The 19161-nt window shown below is 42.7% G+C and overlaps 1 protein-coding gene across 4 annotated transcripts in view; it reads left to right on the forward strand.

The window, feature by feature from the left end:
• CRIM1 (cysteine rich transmembrane BMP regulator 1) overlaps positions 1–19161 on the forward strand; it is a 186798-nt gene that overhangs the window by 134272 nt on the left and 33365 nt on the right. For 3 of the 4 annotated variants that reach the window (XM_021697804.2, XM_021697801.2, XM_021697802.2), the window contains exons 8-12: positions 2552–2680; positions 8666–8822; positions 12311–12432; positions 13810–14019; positions 17510–17725. In XM_021697804.2, coding sequence (XP_021553479.1) covers positions 2552–2680; positions 8666–8822; positions 12311–12432; positions 13810–14019; positions 17510–17725 — 834 coding nt within the window. The remainder of the gene's footprint in view (positions 1–2551; positions 2681–8665; positions 8823–12310; positions 12433–13809; positions 14020–17509; positions 17726–19161) is intronic. The other variant, XM_021697803.2, reaches the window with a different exon arrangement.

Consider the following 19161-nt stretch of genomic DNA (forward strand, 5'->3'; position numbering starts at 1 on the left):
TTTCCATAATACATTTTCTGAAGGCAAAAGTCATTCATGAACTTAAATGTCAGTTAAGAATACAAGGTTTAAAAAAAAAAAAGAATACAAGGTTTGGGGTGCCTGGGTGCCTCAGTCGTTAAGCGTCTACCTTCGGCTCAGGTCATGATCCCAGGGTCCTGGGTTCGAGCCCCACAACAGGCTCCCTGCTTGGCAGGAAGCCTGCTTCTCCCTCTCCCACTCCCCTGCTTGTGTTCCCTCTCTCGCTGTGTCTCTCTCTTTGAAATAAATAAATAAAATCTTTAAAAAAAAAAAAAAAAGAATACAAGGTTTTGGTCCACGAAAGGTGCTCAAAACTCTTCTCTACCCATAAGCCATTCCCTAAAGCATGGACATAGAGAGGTCAGAATCCAGCCCTGATTTTTGCTCTCATAACTCCAGAACGTAGACCTAGCTCCTTTCTCTGTGGGATAATCTATAGTGTATTTACTTAAAGGTGATACAGGTCCTCTATTCTGTCTGACGTTTGTGGTTAGAATAATGTTGACAAAACATTGGCTGTCTTGTGGCTGAAGGCTGAAATGGAATCAGTATTTTGGGTGACTAATAACAGTAGTGATAAAAGAAAAACCATATAGGTTCGAAAACCAAAGATGTTTACAGTAAATTTTAAAAGAATGTCAGAAAGCAGCACAGCTGTATTTAATTCACGGCATCTTAAAACTTGCCTAAACTTAAACTACTTTTGGATGTTTACAGTTACCTGTCAGAAAGGATACTTTAGTGATTGAAGGAAATTAGAAATTTTACAGCAGTGGAAAGTTCACATAAAAATCTCAGGCGACGTTCCTCACACTGTGTTGCAATAAAAATAGAGAATGTGCTATACCCTCTTCATACATATTTTTACACGGAGAGTGCTGATCAAAGCATCTCTTGAGTAAGTCAGAGTTGCCTGCTACCTGTGAAGAGCTGAATCACTGGCCTCTTTTAGCAGATGGATAAAAATTTAGAACTCTTGATCTTAGCAGTGGCAGCTAAAACACTTATTTTAGTCTCTCTTCCATGGTAACAGGAAACGAAACTGGAGAAGACAGTGTGAACTAATGGATAGAGTGTTGGACGGGAGGTCAGGAACCTCTGTTCTGTTCTATTCCCAGCCTGCTACTGGGTTGCTATGTAAACTTAGATAAGCCAGTCACCCTCTCTGCACCTCATATTTTCCATCTGTGGAAACATAGGTAGAGACATTCGGTAGGAAGCTCTTCACAAAGGTACTGTAACCAGCTTACTCTGAAGAAGTTCATAGTATCTTTTGGTTAAAAGAAGCTACATAAATATGTCAGTGGCCCTGTTCCTTTTGATGACACCCTGGCCACAGTCTTACGTTATGTAGGTTGTCGCTTATCAATGCTACAAAACAAGGACCATTACAATGGGTTTTGTACTGCATGGAAACCAAGATTGTGACCCTGGAGCCAGAATGCCTGAGTTTGAGTCTTGGGTCCACCATTTACTAACTCTGTGATCTGGCACAGGTGAGCAATCCTAGATTTCCTCATCCATAAAATGAGGAAAATGAGAGCACTCATCTCCCTGGAGTGGGATGAAGCTTGAAGGCGTTTATAAAGAGCACTGCAAACATATAGACCCATAATGCACTTTACATAAGTGTGTAATTATTTTTATTGCCCAGGACAAATCTTCATTATTAACATGATAGTAAAGTAAAACATCACCTTTGGCACTGGGTGTCTTCTAGGCTTTTCTTTCCAGAACGGCCGCTCGCTCTTCCTGCTGACTGCAGGTTTCTGACCCTGCCACCCCCGTAAGCCCTGGGCCCTGGGGATAAGCTCTTAGTCACTATTATCCATCATACCATCTGTAATAATTGAAGTAGTGTCACATAAAAGATAGGAAATCCAGGGGCGCCTGGGTGGCTCAGTCATTAAGCGTCTGCCTTCGGCTCAGGTCATGATCCCGGGGTCCTGGGATCGAGTCCCGCATCAGGCTCCCTGCTCCTCAGGAAGCCTGCTTCTCCCTCTCCCACTCTCCCTGCTTGTGTTCCCTCTCTCGTTGTGTCTCTCTCTTTGAAATAAATAAATAAAATCTTTAAAAAAAAAAATTGGAAATCCAGATTTCAGAAGAGTTGCAAAATGAAGAGGTAATTGACAGTTGGAAGCTATGTCCTGATTTTTACAGAGAATAAATGCAGAAAACATCAAGAGGAAATAGAAGAATAGTTAACAATTTACATGGAGTTGATTTAACCTCTCCTGTCTGCTTTCTATAGTGGTGACCATCAAGGGAAGTACTAGGGGAGGGTACCAAGAAATAAATAAATTGCTCAAATGTAAAGAAAAAGAGTTTTTGGATTTTCAAAAATCTAAATAAAAATCTTTCTGTTTCAGGGGTTAAAAACATTAGGAAAGTATACAAGTTTAGGGTTTGATGAAAATTACTGATTTTTTTTTTTTGCAACTTACTGTAGTGTGGGATTTCAAAGATTGAATAGCATCTAAGAGGTAATCATATGTTTCATTGATTTTTTTTTTTCTCTTTTTATTATTAGAACCAACCTATATCACAATTGATCCACCTGCATGTGGGGAGTTATCAAACTGTACGCTGACAGAGAAGGACTGCGTTTATGGTTTCAAACTTGATCACAATGGTTGTCGAACCTGTCAGTGCAAACATAGTAAGTATACAGAAGATTGCACTTTTTTTCTGGGCCTAATAGGATACTGTCAAAGCATATTATGTGATTGAATATCTTTTTCATTCCTATTGATGACATTCCCTTAACAGCCTGAAAGAAGAAAAGAAAATTTGTACTTAACAACACACACAGATACACAGTCATTTGGGGGAAAAGAGGTGCTTCTTTATTCTGGTTTTCACCTTCGTTGTATTCAGATGCTCCTCACTGTCCAGTTGCATCATGGGGCAGCCCCCCAGGCTTTGGAGGACATATTCTTTCCAACCACCCAGTCGGCTCTCTCTAACACCGTTGCTCGGGTCATTCAGTGACAAGGCGGTCACCTGCACAGAGGTGGTCACATTCCACGTGTGGACAGACACAAAACAGGAGTTGAATAATTCAGTCGTTTTCAATTACATGTCCCCATCACTCTGCTTGCCTTCCAGAGTTGGTGCTAAAACAGAGTTTACAAAACTGTTGTTGGGACTCTGGTGGTTACCATCTTTAAATGTCCTAGAAGCCTCCATGCATCGGGGCTGTCCTGTTTGAAAAGCTGAGTTCATTAGGGAGCTGCCTTGGCATCCACGTGTGTTCGCTTAACTGGCCAACTTCGTTTTTTTGACACCAAGATAATTGGTATTGTATTGTGTAGAGTTTATATTTTAATACTTCTCAACTCTCTTGAGCTACACGCCTCTCTGATCATGGGAGCATACCTAAATTTTTTTCTCAACTGTCTGAAGTCTAAAAATAGAGATTTCATCATGCCTGATCTCCCCACCTACTGCCTTCACCTGAGCTTTCTGTTAGGAACTTTTTTACCACATGGTTATGCTTATATAAGACCCCTGGCACTTCACAAGGAGCCCTTTGTAGTTAAGTCCAAAGAAACAATTTTCCTCCAGTTGTCATTGAAGCAAGTAAACAAGGGATCACTGGCTTTTTGCAGAGTGAGGCTATTAGGAAAATTCTGCTCTGCCTGTCTTTGCGGTCATGTTGCCTTCCGGCTTTGTAACAGGAACATGCGTGCATACTGCCTGCCGGGTACCTCCAGTTCGTTAACACATCGAAAGAGATAGGTACAGGAGACTGTCGCAATTCGTGTCAATGGTGTTTTTTAATATAAATTTTTATTGGCTGTTCATTATGTGCAAATTTTATTTATTTGCAGGGATCTCTGGTCTTTCTTCCTTCCCTCCTCCCTCCTTTCTTCTTTTGCTTCATATAATAGAGCACCTGCCGAGTTCTAGGTACTGTACTACGTATTTATGCCACAAACATGAATACAAGACCTCCCCTAAGAAAAAAATCTGCTGTAACCAATACACTAATGAAATATCACCATTTTAAGTCAAATTCTGTAACTTACAGCTCCTATTAAAAGGAAGCTTTGATCCTATAGAAGAACCGGGAAGGAACTGACCCATCTCCCAGGGCCATGCTGGGCACCATCAGAATTGGGGATGCCAGTGGACATCATTCTTGTTTAAGATCCCCTTCTGTGGTCTTGCAATTCTGACCACGTATCCATTTTATCACACTGAGATTCTTGACCTGGGTTAGTCTTTAGCCATCTTATTTGCTGCCACTGGATACCTAAGAACATAATTAAACACCAAGTGGCATTTGTCGGTTTGTCTGTATCATACAGAAGTCAAATCTCTCATAGAGATTTGAGTATTCTCTCACTTCCGTCCCGTTAGCAATCCTGACACCTCTGGAAGCCACACCTTTAGGAGGTGAGTCGAGTAAACCAAATTGACCAGTCCTTAGTTGTCAGACCACTGTTACTGTATGTCCCTCGCTCTCCTCCCCGGCTCTGGCAGCAGATTGACCTGCATCTAGCCGACCACGGCAAGTCACTTTACTTCTCTGGGCCTCTTGTCCTCATCTGTAAAGGGCAAATAATAATACCTAACTAATGAGTTATTCTGAGGACTAAGTAAATGAATGAATGCAAAGCTAGCTTTACTAGCCGACATATGGTAATTGTTACTCTGTTTACAGAAAATGAGAGATGTTTTATAACACATCCACCTCTGAGTCAGCGCAAGCTGGCTGATGTGGAAAGCCCCCAGCTTCCCCTCCTTTGTTCCAATACAGACCTGCCTCTGGTTCTTCCTGTCCTCTGAGGACACGCACACAAACAACTTTCCCTTTACCTTTTAACTTTAACCGTCAAATATTCTCATTCTCTTTCACCTGGTTTTACAAAAGGAAACTTCCTTGCACTAAAAGATGGTGTTAGTATGTTCTCTTTCCCATTGCAGCTACTTGATAAATACTGATTTTGTCTAAATTTCTCCCCTACGTTATTTTTTTTTTTTTTTTTTTTTTTTTTTGCATCCAGCCAAAGCCCGTTACACATACAGTGGCCCTAACCATCCATACCTCAGTTTTCTGTTAGGGATTAGACCTTGTTTATATAGACCACTGGCATCAAGATTGCTTAAAATAAGACCAGTGCCCAATAAATATTTCTCCCCTGTTCATTGCTTTGTTGTTCATTCGTTCTTTTTTCATCTAGCATTTGTTGACTGCCTGCCATATGCCACGCACTAGGGATACGAAAAAGATAAAAATGGACTTCATCCTTATTAGTAGCATGCCAATAGGCTGTAATGATATTGCACTATAACCAAGCATATTATACACAACCACTTACTTTCAGATTGAAATAAAAACCCAGTGCGACTCCTTCAAAAAATACATGGAAGGTATAGGACAAAATATTCTTTTGTGTAAACATACCATAGCTTTGCTACTTTAACCTGTAACAAATAACATTCTTTAACACTGCTCAGCAAAGTAATGCATCAAAGCCATACAGAGAATTTAAATTATCCCTGACTCATTTTCCCATATTTAGAATAAAGAAAAGAAATATGGTAGAAGATGTTCAAGTACGATAGCTACAAAAGTTAAAACTAAAATCATTTAGGTATGCTGTTAGTAACCTAATACTTTGTCAGTATAAGCTGTTAATAACATTACTTTTTAACCAAATAGACACACTACACTTCAGCTTACTGTATGAGCTATATGTAGTAAATGACATCTGTATGAATTAAATGCCATCCATCTTTTGGCACCTTATTTTCTACATCTTTAAATCAAGTGGATTTGACTGGATTGTTTTTAACTTCTCTTCCAGTTTTAACATTCTGTAATTCTAGGAAGTAAAAATGCTTTTATTTAGAAGCTGATGCAGGCATAGAAAATTAATGGTAGCCAGAAGAAAAAGCCTTCCTACTTTTCATGAAATATATATATCCGAATCAAGCATCTAAAGAAGGTTGCAGCAACAAATACAAAGAGGCAGGCTCCATGCTTTCATTTCATTATAACTCAGAACTAAAGTAATAACTAAAGCCCAGAGTCAAGATTGGGACAATCATTTGTAATGTTGCATTTCTTTATTTAATCGTCTCAGGACCTTCGTGGTGTTCTTAACTGACCTGTTAGTGGGAATTGCCAGTGTCCAGGAGTGTGGGGGGCTGCAACAGAGAGGGGACACAGTCACATTGGGTTCCAAATGCAGTTACATGGTACTCACTTAGCCTGAAGGACCGATAACAGTTGTGTCATACTTTGGCCCCGGGAGCAAACAGCACTTTTTCTCCAGAGTAAACAGTTTACTTCGTAGCTGCTGTCAACCAGCTGTGATGCACAGATGCTGTACTTTGCCATTATTTATCACTTTCTTTTCAATGGTAATTCTCCCCTATAGATTAGAAAGCATTTTTAGATGGCAGTAAAGTCATAATGCTGAAAAATTAGGAGTATAAGGCCACCGTTCTTTCTTTCATGCTGCCTCAAGTGATGTACTAAAGCTTTTCAGACAAACTTATAAACCCCCACCCACCTATAAATAAGATATTTCTACTTGGTTCTGCTCTTTATGTAAAGGTTTGCCTTGTTGATACATTTATAGTAAGAAAAGTCCGTAATTGATACATGGATCTAGGACCACCACCTTATAGTCTTTAATATTCTTCCTTTCTGAGCTAGAAGATGGTATTTTGACATGTTTAGTAAGTGCCACTATTTTCGAAGATTTTAAATACTAGCAGAGTAAGTTTTTCCATCTTGTTATTTTTCTCTTAATATGGCAGCCTTGAGAGTGGAGGAGTAAATAGCAAGAACATTGATCGATTTGTTCATTCAGCAAATGTTTATTGAACATTCACTCCATGCTAAACACCATGATGTAACCTAGGCTGTATAAAGAAAGAAAATAAGGCCCTACACCAGAGCCCCCTTCTGATAGGGAAGAGAACAGAGACAGGCCCGGTCCACAGTGTTGCGACTTAAAAATTCATGGAATAGAGAAATGGGTTTACAACTTCGATTTCAGTGTAAGAGAAAGAAAGGTGGCTGTGAATGTCTTCTCCCTCCTTCATCATCCCTTAATGATGGGAAGAGAGGAAAACTGATGACCTTTCAAGTCCTATAATTACAAATTTTTAAATGAGCCATTTAGAATTTCACTTTTAAAAAGGATGCAAATTAGTAATCAGTTGCTTCGCAGTGTGATGTAGACCCACAGGGCTATATTAAATATGTGTAATGAAAGGTTTATGATCAGGACAAAGTAGAAAATTATACCATAAATCACATTTTCCTCTCTAAAAGCAAATTAAATGTTCGTGTATTGCCAGCTAAGATTCACAAAAAGACGCTCTCTTAAAATATTTATGTAAAACCTGAACCCATCTCACCTATTAATTGTAGTTCAAGGTTTAACTGTAGATGATAAGGTTTGCATGTGGAGGGGGGAACCCACGCATTCTGTGTTTCTTAGTATCATATGCATTATTTATAATACTTGTGCTTTAAGGGTGTCCAAATAAAATACAGATTCATTTGTTATTCCGACAAAAACAGCATCTGCTTCCCACCTTGCCAGCCCCTGCAGAGCAGTAATCAAGCATTGCTGCACTCTTGCCGTCACTGTGTCAACCTCGTTACATCTGATTGACTTTCAGACTCTGCATTCAATGCAGACAGGCCTTGAGTTGCTTCAACACACCACCAAGCATGCTTTCCTTACCTGAATGCTTGTATTCCGTACATTACCCTGCGAAGCCCTACCTCACACCTTTTGAAATCTTTCCAGAAGACTTTTCCGAAGCTCATCTCTCTGGTAGTTCCTTTTGCTCACCACCATAGCTTCTTCCCTGCACCCCTTTTTTTTTTAATTCTAAAATAATGTTATAACTGACTAATAGAGGACAGCTAAAACATCATTCCAAATTCTGCTAACAGAGGAGAGTTCAAACATTTCAGATAGTGGATAAGCATTAATGTAGACGTTTTTGTCACATACGCTTTTTAGTCAGTTAGACTTATCCAAAGACGTGGCTATCTGTCAGTGGTTGGGAAAAAATACCTAAATTGAAATACCATTTCACCTTATAACGTGTTATTAGGCCTGTTTCTTTTTAAAGAAAGGGTAAGAAATCCTTTAGACTGCATATAATATGCAGTATTATAGGATTGTATCTAAAGCTCCTAAGAGAAAACATTGTGTGAACATTGAAGAGTGTGTGTTATCATAAGCATTTAGTTGGAGCAAAAGATATAATGTAGTTTGGGGTTTAAGTGTCTCATTCTCACATTTAAACATTAAATAGTAATCAGTAGTTTGAGGAACTCATAAGAACAAATTTCATGAAAAAATAGCACTCCGTTTCATCCACACCTCAAATAGTAGTCACAGCCTGCTCTTTAGCACCAGATTGGAATACACTTCAGAAATCTGTTTTTTGGGGCTGCTTTTCTCGATTAGTACCAAGATGTGGAGTTATGTTGAGATAACCAAGGAATGGTGGCTCTGTAATTTTTAACCATTCCTAATGCTATAGTATAATATAGTATATAGTATTTACATCTGTGGAAGAGGACCGGCAGATATTAGGGGCAGGTCTGGAAGTGTCCATGTGTTCATCAGCACGTCACGCTCTCTGCCTCTCTTCACAGGGGAGGAGCTGTGCTCGGGCCTCAAGCGAGGCTGTACTTTGGACTGCCCCTTCGGTTTCCTGACTGATGCCCACAACTGTGAGATCTGTCAGTGCCGCCCACGGCCCAAGAAGTGCAGACCCATAATCTGTGACAAGTATTGTCCATTTGGATACCTGTAAGTATTTCTTAATTCAGAAGATCTCCTCTTAATCATCTGTAACTTAATGAAACGTCCATACTTACTTTTGTTAACTGTCTCATGTGTATGTGAATGGATCAGTGATGCACTGAATCCAGAATAACTGTGCTTGCTTTGTTAGGTGAATCAGAGAGCAGCAAAAGGGGGTTTTACTCTTAACTCTTTGATGGAGAGGGGCCAGAGCCTCATTCTGCCACTGTCCTTTGGGCCTCTTCTGTGAGGCTTCCTCATAGCAAAGGCCTTTGCACACTGCCAGAGAGAATGGAGTTGTCATAAGAGCCCAGTATTGGACATGCCACAACTTTTCACAACTGTCCCAGTGACTATTTGGTGATAATTTATTTAATAATGTGTACTTTAAGATCAGTGGACGGCCACTCATTGGCCACGTGGAGCATGATTATTTGCCACGCCTCCCTATCTTACCTTGGTGCTGGTCTGTAGTTTATAACATCTTTTTCTCCATGTAGCAGTATCTTTTATGAATTCCCTTAGAGATAAGAACCATGACTTAGATTTTCAAAAATTCTTTGTTGAACCCAAACCCCCGGAAAATCTAGATTATCCCAGGGGGAAAAGGCACTTCACATTTGTTTAGTGTCTGTACTAACATCTATTTCTGTCTTTGTATTAAGCTGGTTTCCTAAAAGATTACCTTCCCTAATCTTGCTTTATCATTTTTATTCCTTAAAGATTTATTTATTTTAGAGAGAGACGCACACACGTGGGCAGGGGGAGAGGGAGAGGGAGAATCCTCAAGCAGACTCCCCGCTGAATGCAGAGCCTGACGTGGGGCTCCATCTCACAATCCTGAGATCATGACCCGAGCTGAAATCAAGAGTCAGCCACTTAACCAACGGAGCCACCTAGGCGCCCCATCTGCCTTTCCAATTTTTAATATATTTGTATAGTGCTAGTAATTATAAAGGACTTAGATTCATCATCCCTTGCCTGCCATCTTAAAGTTACCATTTTTATGGTTCCTCTTAGGAATTCTAGTTTAGCAGGGATAGGGGGGATCTTAATTCTAATTTTAGGATAAATTGAGAACGCTCACTATCCTTAAAACGTCCCCAAATTAATAAACCGTCATTGTTCTTAATCCTAAAATAGGACTTTTATACCAGTGAAAGTATAATTATTTCTTAGCCCCACTCCTAATGTCCAATAAAGTATTATTATCATAATAGTAACTACAAACACCTGCTGCAGTGTAATGACAGCTCAGAATCGAGGTTCAAGTCCAACCTTCACCTTGGAGAGAAAGCCCTTAGAGGACTGTGGAGTCCATGGCATATTCCTATCAGTAAGCACATTCAGGGAGAACCAAGCAGATCACCGTAGACAAATGAGTACTTTATCAGCTAGAAAAGGTGGTTTCAAGGGCAGCCTCTGAAGGAGAAATGTTGGCCAGACACCATATGGGAGTACCGGGACGAAGGCAGCCTTCCATGCCCCTTATCCATACCTGCTGAGTAGAGTTCCTCTCTGTGCGCAGCAAAGGCTTACAGAAGGGGTTAGTGGACAGGTGGATGGATATCTAAATGAATGAACAAATCAGGTAAAGCCTTGATAGAGCTTAAAAATGACATGTGTTCTGGCATGAGTATGAATAATTAATTCGTTCTTCTCATCATGTTGACATAAATATGTAGACCCCAGCACTCAGTTCTCATTTCACTTAGCAGATTGTGGTTTAATTGTCACTTGGGCAGTGGTATACCAGGGGTTTCCCATAGAGCTGTCTCCTCTCAGAGTCCCTTAATTTATCCAAGATGAAAAAGAACAGGAATTTTTTTTGTGTGTTTGTGTTATTGGAACACCACTGTTGCCACTTAGGGCTACTTGGGGTGAAACCTGAGGGTAAATAGAGTAACTCCTCCTTGTCTGAGGCCCAGTAAGCCAGCTAGGGCAAAGCCTGCAGAGCAGATGTGGAGCCTAGGAGAAGACTCGGTCCTGTGGCCTGTGGACGGGACACAGAGGGAGCTCCTCTGTACCAGACCGTAACATTCTCCTTTTAGAGAAAATAAGGAATGTTTGTTAAGAATTTTTTTTTTTTCCAAAAAAATCTTCACTTAAATTACTGTGATGTGGGGCGCCTGGGTGGCTCAGTCATTAAGCGTCTGCCTTCGGCTCAGGTCATGATCCCGGCGTCCTGGGATCGAGCCCCACGTCAGGCTCTCTGCTCCATGGGAAGCCTGCTTCTCCCTCTCCCATTCCCCCTGCTTGTGTTCCCTCTCTCGCTGTGTCTCTCTCTGTCAAATAAATAAAATAAAATCTTTAAATAAATAAATAAATAAATTACTGTGATGTATTTCGTAAACACATATTTATTTAACATCATCTTTCCAATCACAAAATTTAGCCACTCTAGTTTATTAAAGTGCAGCCTTTTTCCTGTATCCCGCATGCTTCTTTATACCCCGTATATGGAGCATTGTTCAGTTGATATTCTTTCCTCGCTAGTGAAATCATGAGTGGACCTTGATTGCAGGGCTTCTCAAAATTTTTATTCTTTATCAATCTTGGTCCAGCCTTCCCAGGTCTGTGGAGTCTTAGGTTTTCCTTCTGTCTGCTCTAAGTTCAGTAAGATGCTCATTAATGTTACTACTAGTGGGGCGCCTGGGTGGCTCAATCAGTTAAGTATCTGATTTCAGCTCAGGTCATGATCTCAGGGTCCTGGGACAGAGCCCTGTATCGGGCTTTGCACTCAGTTGGGATCTGCTTTTGCCTCTGCCCCTCGCCCCCCACTCGTGCTCACTCTCTCCCCCCCAATAAATATATTTTTCAATCTTTTTAAAAAAATATTTCTGCTAGTGTCTGAAATTTCTCAAAGATTGTGGTCATGTGAGGAAGGTTTACCCTGACAAAAGGAGGACTTCTGCCCCAATGCTGGCCTCCAGCATTGACCAACAGTATACCCTTTACCATCCCATTCATGGAATTACACGTTCATCTTTTTTTTTTTTTTTTTTAAAGATTTTATTTATTTATTTGACAGAGACAGCGAGAGCAGGAACACAAGCAGGGGGAGTGGGAGAGGGAGAAGCAGGCTTCCCGCTGAGCCGGGAGCCCGATGTGGGACTCGATCCCAGGACCCTGGGATCATGACCTGAGCCGAAGGCAGTCGCTTAACCAACTGAGCCACCCAGGCGCCCAACGTTCATCTTTTTTATATTACGGTACTACTTTTCCGAATTAAAACAACAGTCATGTCATTGGGGTTCTGACAGTCACATCCCAGAAGCACATTAGTCCTTGGGCAATTCCAAACCTTGGCCATGGGTAAGTGGTGGTCACGGCCACAGAGAGCTACTTAGACATCACTCCACGAGTTTTTGAGAGCGTAAGTCAAGTTATTCTGCTCAAGAGTAGTATCCCTTCAATGACCCTTGGTCTGAGTGCTTGGACATCATTTGAGACTTTTGGATTTTCTGACCTCTGACAAAATTTTAATTACCCAGGAAGAATAAGCACGGCTGTGACATCTGTCGCTGCAAGAAATGCCCGGAGCTCCCATGCAGTAAAATCTGCCCCCTGGGTTTCCAGCAGGACAGTCACGGCTGTCTTCTCTGCAAGTGCAGAGGTAAGTGCGAACCCATGACCCTTCTTCCCCCCTTCAGAACAGCCAGGGCTCAGAACCAGAGAACAGGAGGACATCATGTAATTGAAACAGTTTCAGTGACGGTTGTCTATTCAGACACAAATGTCACTCTCTATGGGTCCATCCCTTTTCCTTCCATCTCATTGGAATAAGAGCTCAGAATAGAATTTCAAGTAAGCATATAACGGACAAGCACATTTGACCAAACGAATGACTTCTCAGCTCTTCAGTTTTACCCATCTTAGGAACATTAGCCTAGAGCACCTTTACCTTGACCTCGGTAGAGTCTGCTTCTGTCGGGCAGTGGCTTGATACAGTGATGCAGCAGAGAGCCCTTTTCGGAGCCTGTGAGGGTGGGCGTGGCTAAGCAGCCTGCTTATCTATTTTCTGGTAACACAGTTTTCTGTGAGAATTTAAACTTCTGAATCAGCAAACACCAGCCTCGGTCTCTACATACGCACGAATCCTGGGCATGCATTTTGTCTGGGACTTCCCTGTTCAAGACGTCCCTGCAGCCATGGGAGCATGCACCCCAACTGCCATTTCTGCCCATACCCCAGCTCCAGCCTGGCCACCCACCCCACCCAGTCTGCTTTACTTGTCAGCATGACCCACAGATTCAGCAGTAAAAGATCCCTCAAGTTTGTGGTGTGTTTTCTTTTTATTTATTTATTTATTTATTTGACAGAGGAGAGACACAGCGAGAGAGGAAACACAAGCAGTAGGAGTGGGAGAGAGAGAAGCAGGCTTCCCGCTGAGCAGGGAGCCCGATGTGGGACTCGATCCCAGGACCCTGGGATCATGACCTGAGCTGAAGGCAGACGTTTAACGACTGAGCCACCCAGGCGTCCCTGTGGTGTGTTTTCAAAGTTAGGCAGTTATCACCCTTAACAGTGTCTTCAAGGGGTCAGAGTAAACAAAAATCTAGTCACTGCTTCGATTGTTGCACTGAACAAAAATCTGTTAGTTTCAAGAGGCCCAGGCTTTCCCCACTGGGTGACTTCTAGAGTGATTATTCCGCATATATTAAACATGTATGTACTATTTGCTATGAAATCAGTGCTTGTTTACTGTAGAAAATATGAGGAAGTAGAGGGAAAGGGGTAGAAATCAACTATAACCCCGTTAGTAGGAGAGAAACTTATTTGCAGGGTTTTTTTTTTTTTTTTCCTATTTTTCTTTTTTCAAAAGTGAGAGCCTATTAACTTAAATTATTTTCATGAGCCTTTCCCGTGTCATGAACTGTCCTTTTGTACCCGTGATTTTTGGTGGCTGGGTCGCATTACCTGTGAGGACACTACAGGCTATTTATCCTGTGCAGTAGCTGCTTCTTTACCAGGCTGCCTTCTGTCTGTCCAGAGGTCCCTGCTTCAGCCGGGCCACCTGTCCTGTCAGGCACATGTCTGTCCATGGATGGCCATCATCATAAAAATGAGGAGAGCTGGCATGATGGGTGCCGGGAATGCTACTGTCACAATGGACGGGAAATGTGTGCTCTGATCACCTGCCCGGTGCCTGCCTGTGGCAACCCCACCATTCATCCGGGACAGTGCTGCCCGTCATGTTCAGGTAAAAGCTGGCTGCCATCTTGTGCGCTCCCTAAGCAAATGACTTCTGCCTTGCAGGGCCTCATCACATCTGTGACTCTTGGGGGACATGCAGGGGACGACCCCCTGGAGCACATTCCAGCTCTCCATGGCTTTTGTCAACGACGGCCACAGAATCAGCCAGGGGCTATCAATGATTGGCCGAGGACCAGAGGAAATGCTCAAACCCTAAAACGACTCTCCTCGTTTTTTGATAGTTTACTCAATGATATGGGTCTTCGGACGGTATTTTTGTAAAGGATTGTGGACCTAGTGTACTTAAGCTCCAGCTCTCCGTTTTACAGATGGTGTATTAAGGCTGAGTGTTTTAGTTAATCGGAAGGGATTGATGCTAACTTTATTCCGTAAAAGCTTATTATTTATAAGGGAATATTTGAGAGGGAGAGAATTATCAAAGTCTGTGGCTGTTGCCCCTTTTTAAATTAATGGCCATGTGGTGCTCTTGCCAAATGGAGATATTTAGAGTGACCACACATCCCAAACATTTCAAATCCTAATGATGGTAATCAAGAGAAGTTGCTAGAAGAACAGACCAGATTATATAATTCATGGGGGTCTGAATTATGGTTGTCAATAACAGTAATTATTACCATAATACCTCATCTAGTGCCGTTCATCCAAAGAGCTTAATATAGTCCTGCATTTATTATTTCTTCCTCTCTGCGGGCCACTTGAGTTAGGGGAAAATGTGCTTAGGCAGTTTTTCATTTGAAAAACAGACTCAGAAATACTAGCTCTCTTACCCAAAGTCAAATAATATGTCAGAAGGCCAGGGAGAAGTGAAGTCTCCTGATTCTTGCACCACATCTCTTTTAAAGTTGGAATGGGTGTACTGTCGGATTTCAGAGTCCTCATTACTTCTCCTCTGGTCAGTCCTGTCCCACGTCTCCCTGTGAACGGATCCACCTATGCAGTGGGTGCCGTCAGGAACCTGAGACCTATCTTTCTCCAGCAAGGCAGGCCCGGCCTGAGAGGGGAGGTGGCCTTGCCAGCCATGGCCGGGGTGAGGAGAGGGACACTTGAAGTCCCTGTTAGCTCTGAGCATCGACACCCCTCAGTAACTAAGGTGTCAAAGTGACAGGCAGCCCCCGTACCCCTGTAGAGGACCAGATGATCATGTTTGTTTTGTTTTCCCCATAGTGCAGTCCTGTGAGTCCCACACTGAAAGTTTCCTTTTTCACATGTTTTGCTATTAAATATGAAAAACTACTGGTGTCCATTGACACAGAAGATAAATGAGCAGTTTAATGAAACAACTCTGTGTTGACTCTTTGGGGAAGGAAAAATCATTTGTTGCAATGAAGACCCCATGCTTTAATTTTAGGCATGAGTGTATGGAGTGTGGACGGCACCTGGGTCTTTGCTAAACTTGTACTCAGTGAAGAAGTCTCAGCCAGACTGGTTCAAATGCAGAGCCATTACTAAGAACAGATGATGGACTTAACAAGCTGGAAGTCAGTGGAACCAAAATGAGTTTTCTTTGTTACAGAGATAGAGAAAATTGTCATATAAATACACACAGGATTACTGATGTATTGTTGTGGGTGGTGGATATATATGTATAAACACACATATATGGCTCTGTAGATATATTTTTTTCCAAAAACCTTTAGTGGGTTACCATTTACATTCTTCTCATGAGAGACCCCAGAGCTGTTGCATTCAGGGATTCCTACATTAAACATTTTCTCTCCTCTTGCATTTAAGGATCAGCTGTTTTCCTTTCTGGGATAGGTGAGCAGTTGCTAAACTCTCCTGATAGAAGATTCACCAAATGATGCTGTTTCTCAGGTGTTTTCTCTCTCTCTGTTTGTCTCTCGTCTCTGTCTCTCCTGCCGCTCGCGGGTTTGCCATGAGGCATGGGCTATGGCAGAGAGGTGAGCAAGAGAAGACGCCCGCAAACACGCATCGCTTTCTTCTGACCACTTCCCTCTGTGTCTGCATGTAGAAGGGCAGTAATTGGGAGCCTCTCTCAGTCCTTGGTGAAGGGAAAAGGCAGTAAGGGAGCCTTTTCCAACATTAGTTCATTGCTGCTCTTTTGAACAGTTTTTGTCTTCTCGGTAAACCATCTGGTCCCAGCTCACTTTTGTTCTGATTTCCATCCTCTCCCCTTTGCTCAGAACTGCAGAGTTTGCTTGGGTGGCGTATGCACATGAGCCCTGGCTAGCGTCTGTTCCCTGTGATGTGTCCACTCAGTCAAAGTGCCAGTCTCTACGCGTTCCCTTGAGACAAAGCTGTGGGCACAATTCCCTTCTGAGCTGGAATTCAGCCCACCCCACTGCATCTCGTCAGTGCTTAACTCTCGTGCTGACCACCACTTTGAACGTCACCGCAGCGGGGCTCCTTAGAGATTCCGGTTCTGAGCATGGCTGCACAGACAGGGTAGCTGTCCTGGGGCCCAGTTACCACCGTGCTCCAAGCATGAGCTGGCCTGGGTGTCTCCAGACTGCTCCTCGGCAGGGTTCACCACTGTCAACGCCTTCTTGAAACGCTTGTTGTATTTGGATTACCCGAATATGCTTAATGTCCTCACACTGCTCCTTTCCCCGGCACAGCCTCGGGGCCCCTCCCAGCATCTCTGCAGACAGGCTAAACATTCAGTTCCCTCTCTATCATTATCATCTCACCAAGACACCAAAATCGCCTCTCCTCTGGGGAGAGAAAATATAGTTATCATGGGTCTCTGGGCATTGACCTGTCCTGATGATGACATCGCCAAGCAGATGTTTAGTCTCAGGTGAGGGTTTCCAGACTGTTGATTCTGAAAGAGCATTCCTGCTGTTTGCTCACGGCTGCTCTTGGTTGGGCTGTGGCCCGCTCAGCAGCCGGATGTACTTCCAAGTATCACCGTCCTCAGGATCCTAGAGATAATGGAGTGGATGGGGCACAGATCACTTGGAAGCTGTGTTTAATCTGGAGACATAGCCATGACCCAAACGAACATAGTCTTGGGTTTAGATTCCTTGTCTGCCCTTAATACTGAAACCTCCGTTCCTCTTATGTAAAATAGGATCCTAGCACCTACCTCACAAGGTCTAAGGTCGGTGTAAGGAGTAAATAAGATAGAGCACTTCGCATGGAAACTGGACCACGGTCCGCATTCAGTAAGTGAGAGATTGTTATTCTAGACACTTCCGCACATTCAGAGCTGCCCTAAGAGGCCCTGTTCTCTTCTCCACAGGAAGAGTCCTCTCGAGGTAATTGAACTCCCTTATTGAATTCTGTCGTCACTGTTGACAGACTGGAACCACTTGAATCTCCCTTCTTGAAACCAGCGCTTCTGCTGTTGCCTTCTGTTTCTGCGATCACTCTTGTCTTGATAGGAGTAGAGGGAGCTCCTCCACGGCCACTTCTTCTCTGTCCCTTCGAGCAGACAACACCAGGTTCTTCAAGAGTTGGGGAGGCTGCAATTGAATAATTCCTTGTGTTTTCATTTTTCTGTCATTTCCCAGATGACTTTGTGGTGCAAAAGCCAGAGCTCAGCACCCCCTCCATTTGCCACGCCCCGGGAGGAGAGTACTTTGTGGAAGGAGAAACGTGGAACATCGACTCGTGTACACAGTGCACCTGCCACAGCGGGCGGGTGCTGTGCGAGACGGAGGTGTGCCCGCCGCTGCTCTGCCAGAACCCCTCACGCACCCAGGATTCCTGCTGCCCGCAGTGCACAGGTGACTAAGCCGCGCCCTGCGGCGCCCCGGGTGGGGGAGGGGTGGCGGAGGCTGCCGCGCAGGCGCCGTTGTTGGGCGGGACCCGCGGCCGCGCAGGCGCTGTCTTTTGGCAGGAGCGCCGCGGGCCCCGTGGAGCCACACAGGGCGGCGTGCAGAGCCCAGGAGCCGGCATCCTGCTTCCTAAATTCATTCCCTTCCATCAGCCACAGATTTATGTAGTGAATGTGCCTTGCATCTGAGGTGCCTTGGGCGGGGGGGAGAAAGATTGTCTCTTTTTCTTCCATTTTTTTCCCCCCTTAACTTTGCACGTCGAGAGACAGTCCTGCTGCACCAGATTATTCCAGATGATTTTGCAAAGGTGAAAAGTCGTCTTTGTCTTTCACAGATGTGAGAAGCGGCTGTTAATAAGTCATGTGAATAAAATTCTTTGAAATATATAAGGGTGGCAAAGATACTTTTGAGAATGTTGAACAGGAAATTGCTAAAATATGCATAATATTCAATTCCTCAAACCTGGGGTGATTAATAAATTAAGATCCAAAAGTATTAATTTGACAAGCACTGCAAATGTACAGAGAGTATTGATTTCTTTTTACTACTCAGGTAATCTGTCCCTGGCTGGTAAACTTAGGGTCCTGATACATATAAGACAAAATTGTGTCAGGATTTTAAACCTAAATTCCTGGTTCTGTAACTAAAGTAGCACTTGTGATTAACACCGGAATTTTCCAGAAGGTACTTTGTATTTGTAACATCACCTTTTTTCCAGAAGGTACTTTGTATATGTAACATCACCAAGTTGACAACACAACTAGTTTTATTTTGTTGTTGCTTAATCTTTGGTCTTTTCAACTTAAATCAATAACCATTTACCTTCTCAGTGTCTATCCGTAGAGTATTTCTGCTCAGTGAAACATATACATAATTTTTTATCACTCTTCTATTCATTTGCAAACCCTGTAATGTTTTTCTGTTCCGTTCCTAAGGGGAACAGACACCCCTGAACACGTGGTGTTGAGTTTATTAACTTAAGCCTGGGTGGCTCATCCTTTCTTCATGTATAACTCAAGAGATACTTAAGTGCTGGCCTTCATCTTAAACATTAGGACTTACTGCTTTATATGTCAGTATTCCAAAGGTTACTCTTACATCTGTGAATAAGAGCATTTCTGGAATGCTCTTATTTTAAAGTAAGTCACCTGCCCCTTAATCTTTCTGAACTTTCCATTCATAGTTGTGTCACAGCGATATTAAAAAGTCTTAAAACGCAAAACATTTTCTTCACAGTAAATTTCAACAGTAGCATTGATAAATGGTGTATTTCACATCTGGAAAAAGACCATCTCTAATCTTAGGATACTTGCATTCTAACGTAGTCCAGAAACGAGATATATGTGCAGTTGGAAGAGTTGTGTTCCTCTTGGTGATTGTTTCCC

Source organism: Neomonachus schauinslandi, chromosome 10 (genome assembly GCF_002201575.2).
Source record: "Neomonachus schauinslandi chromosome 10, ASM220157v2, whole genome shotgun sequence".
Taxonomy (NCBI): Eukaryota; Metazoa; Chordata; class Mammalia; order Carnivora; family Phocidae; genus Neomonachus; species Neomonachus schauinslandi.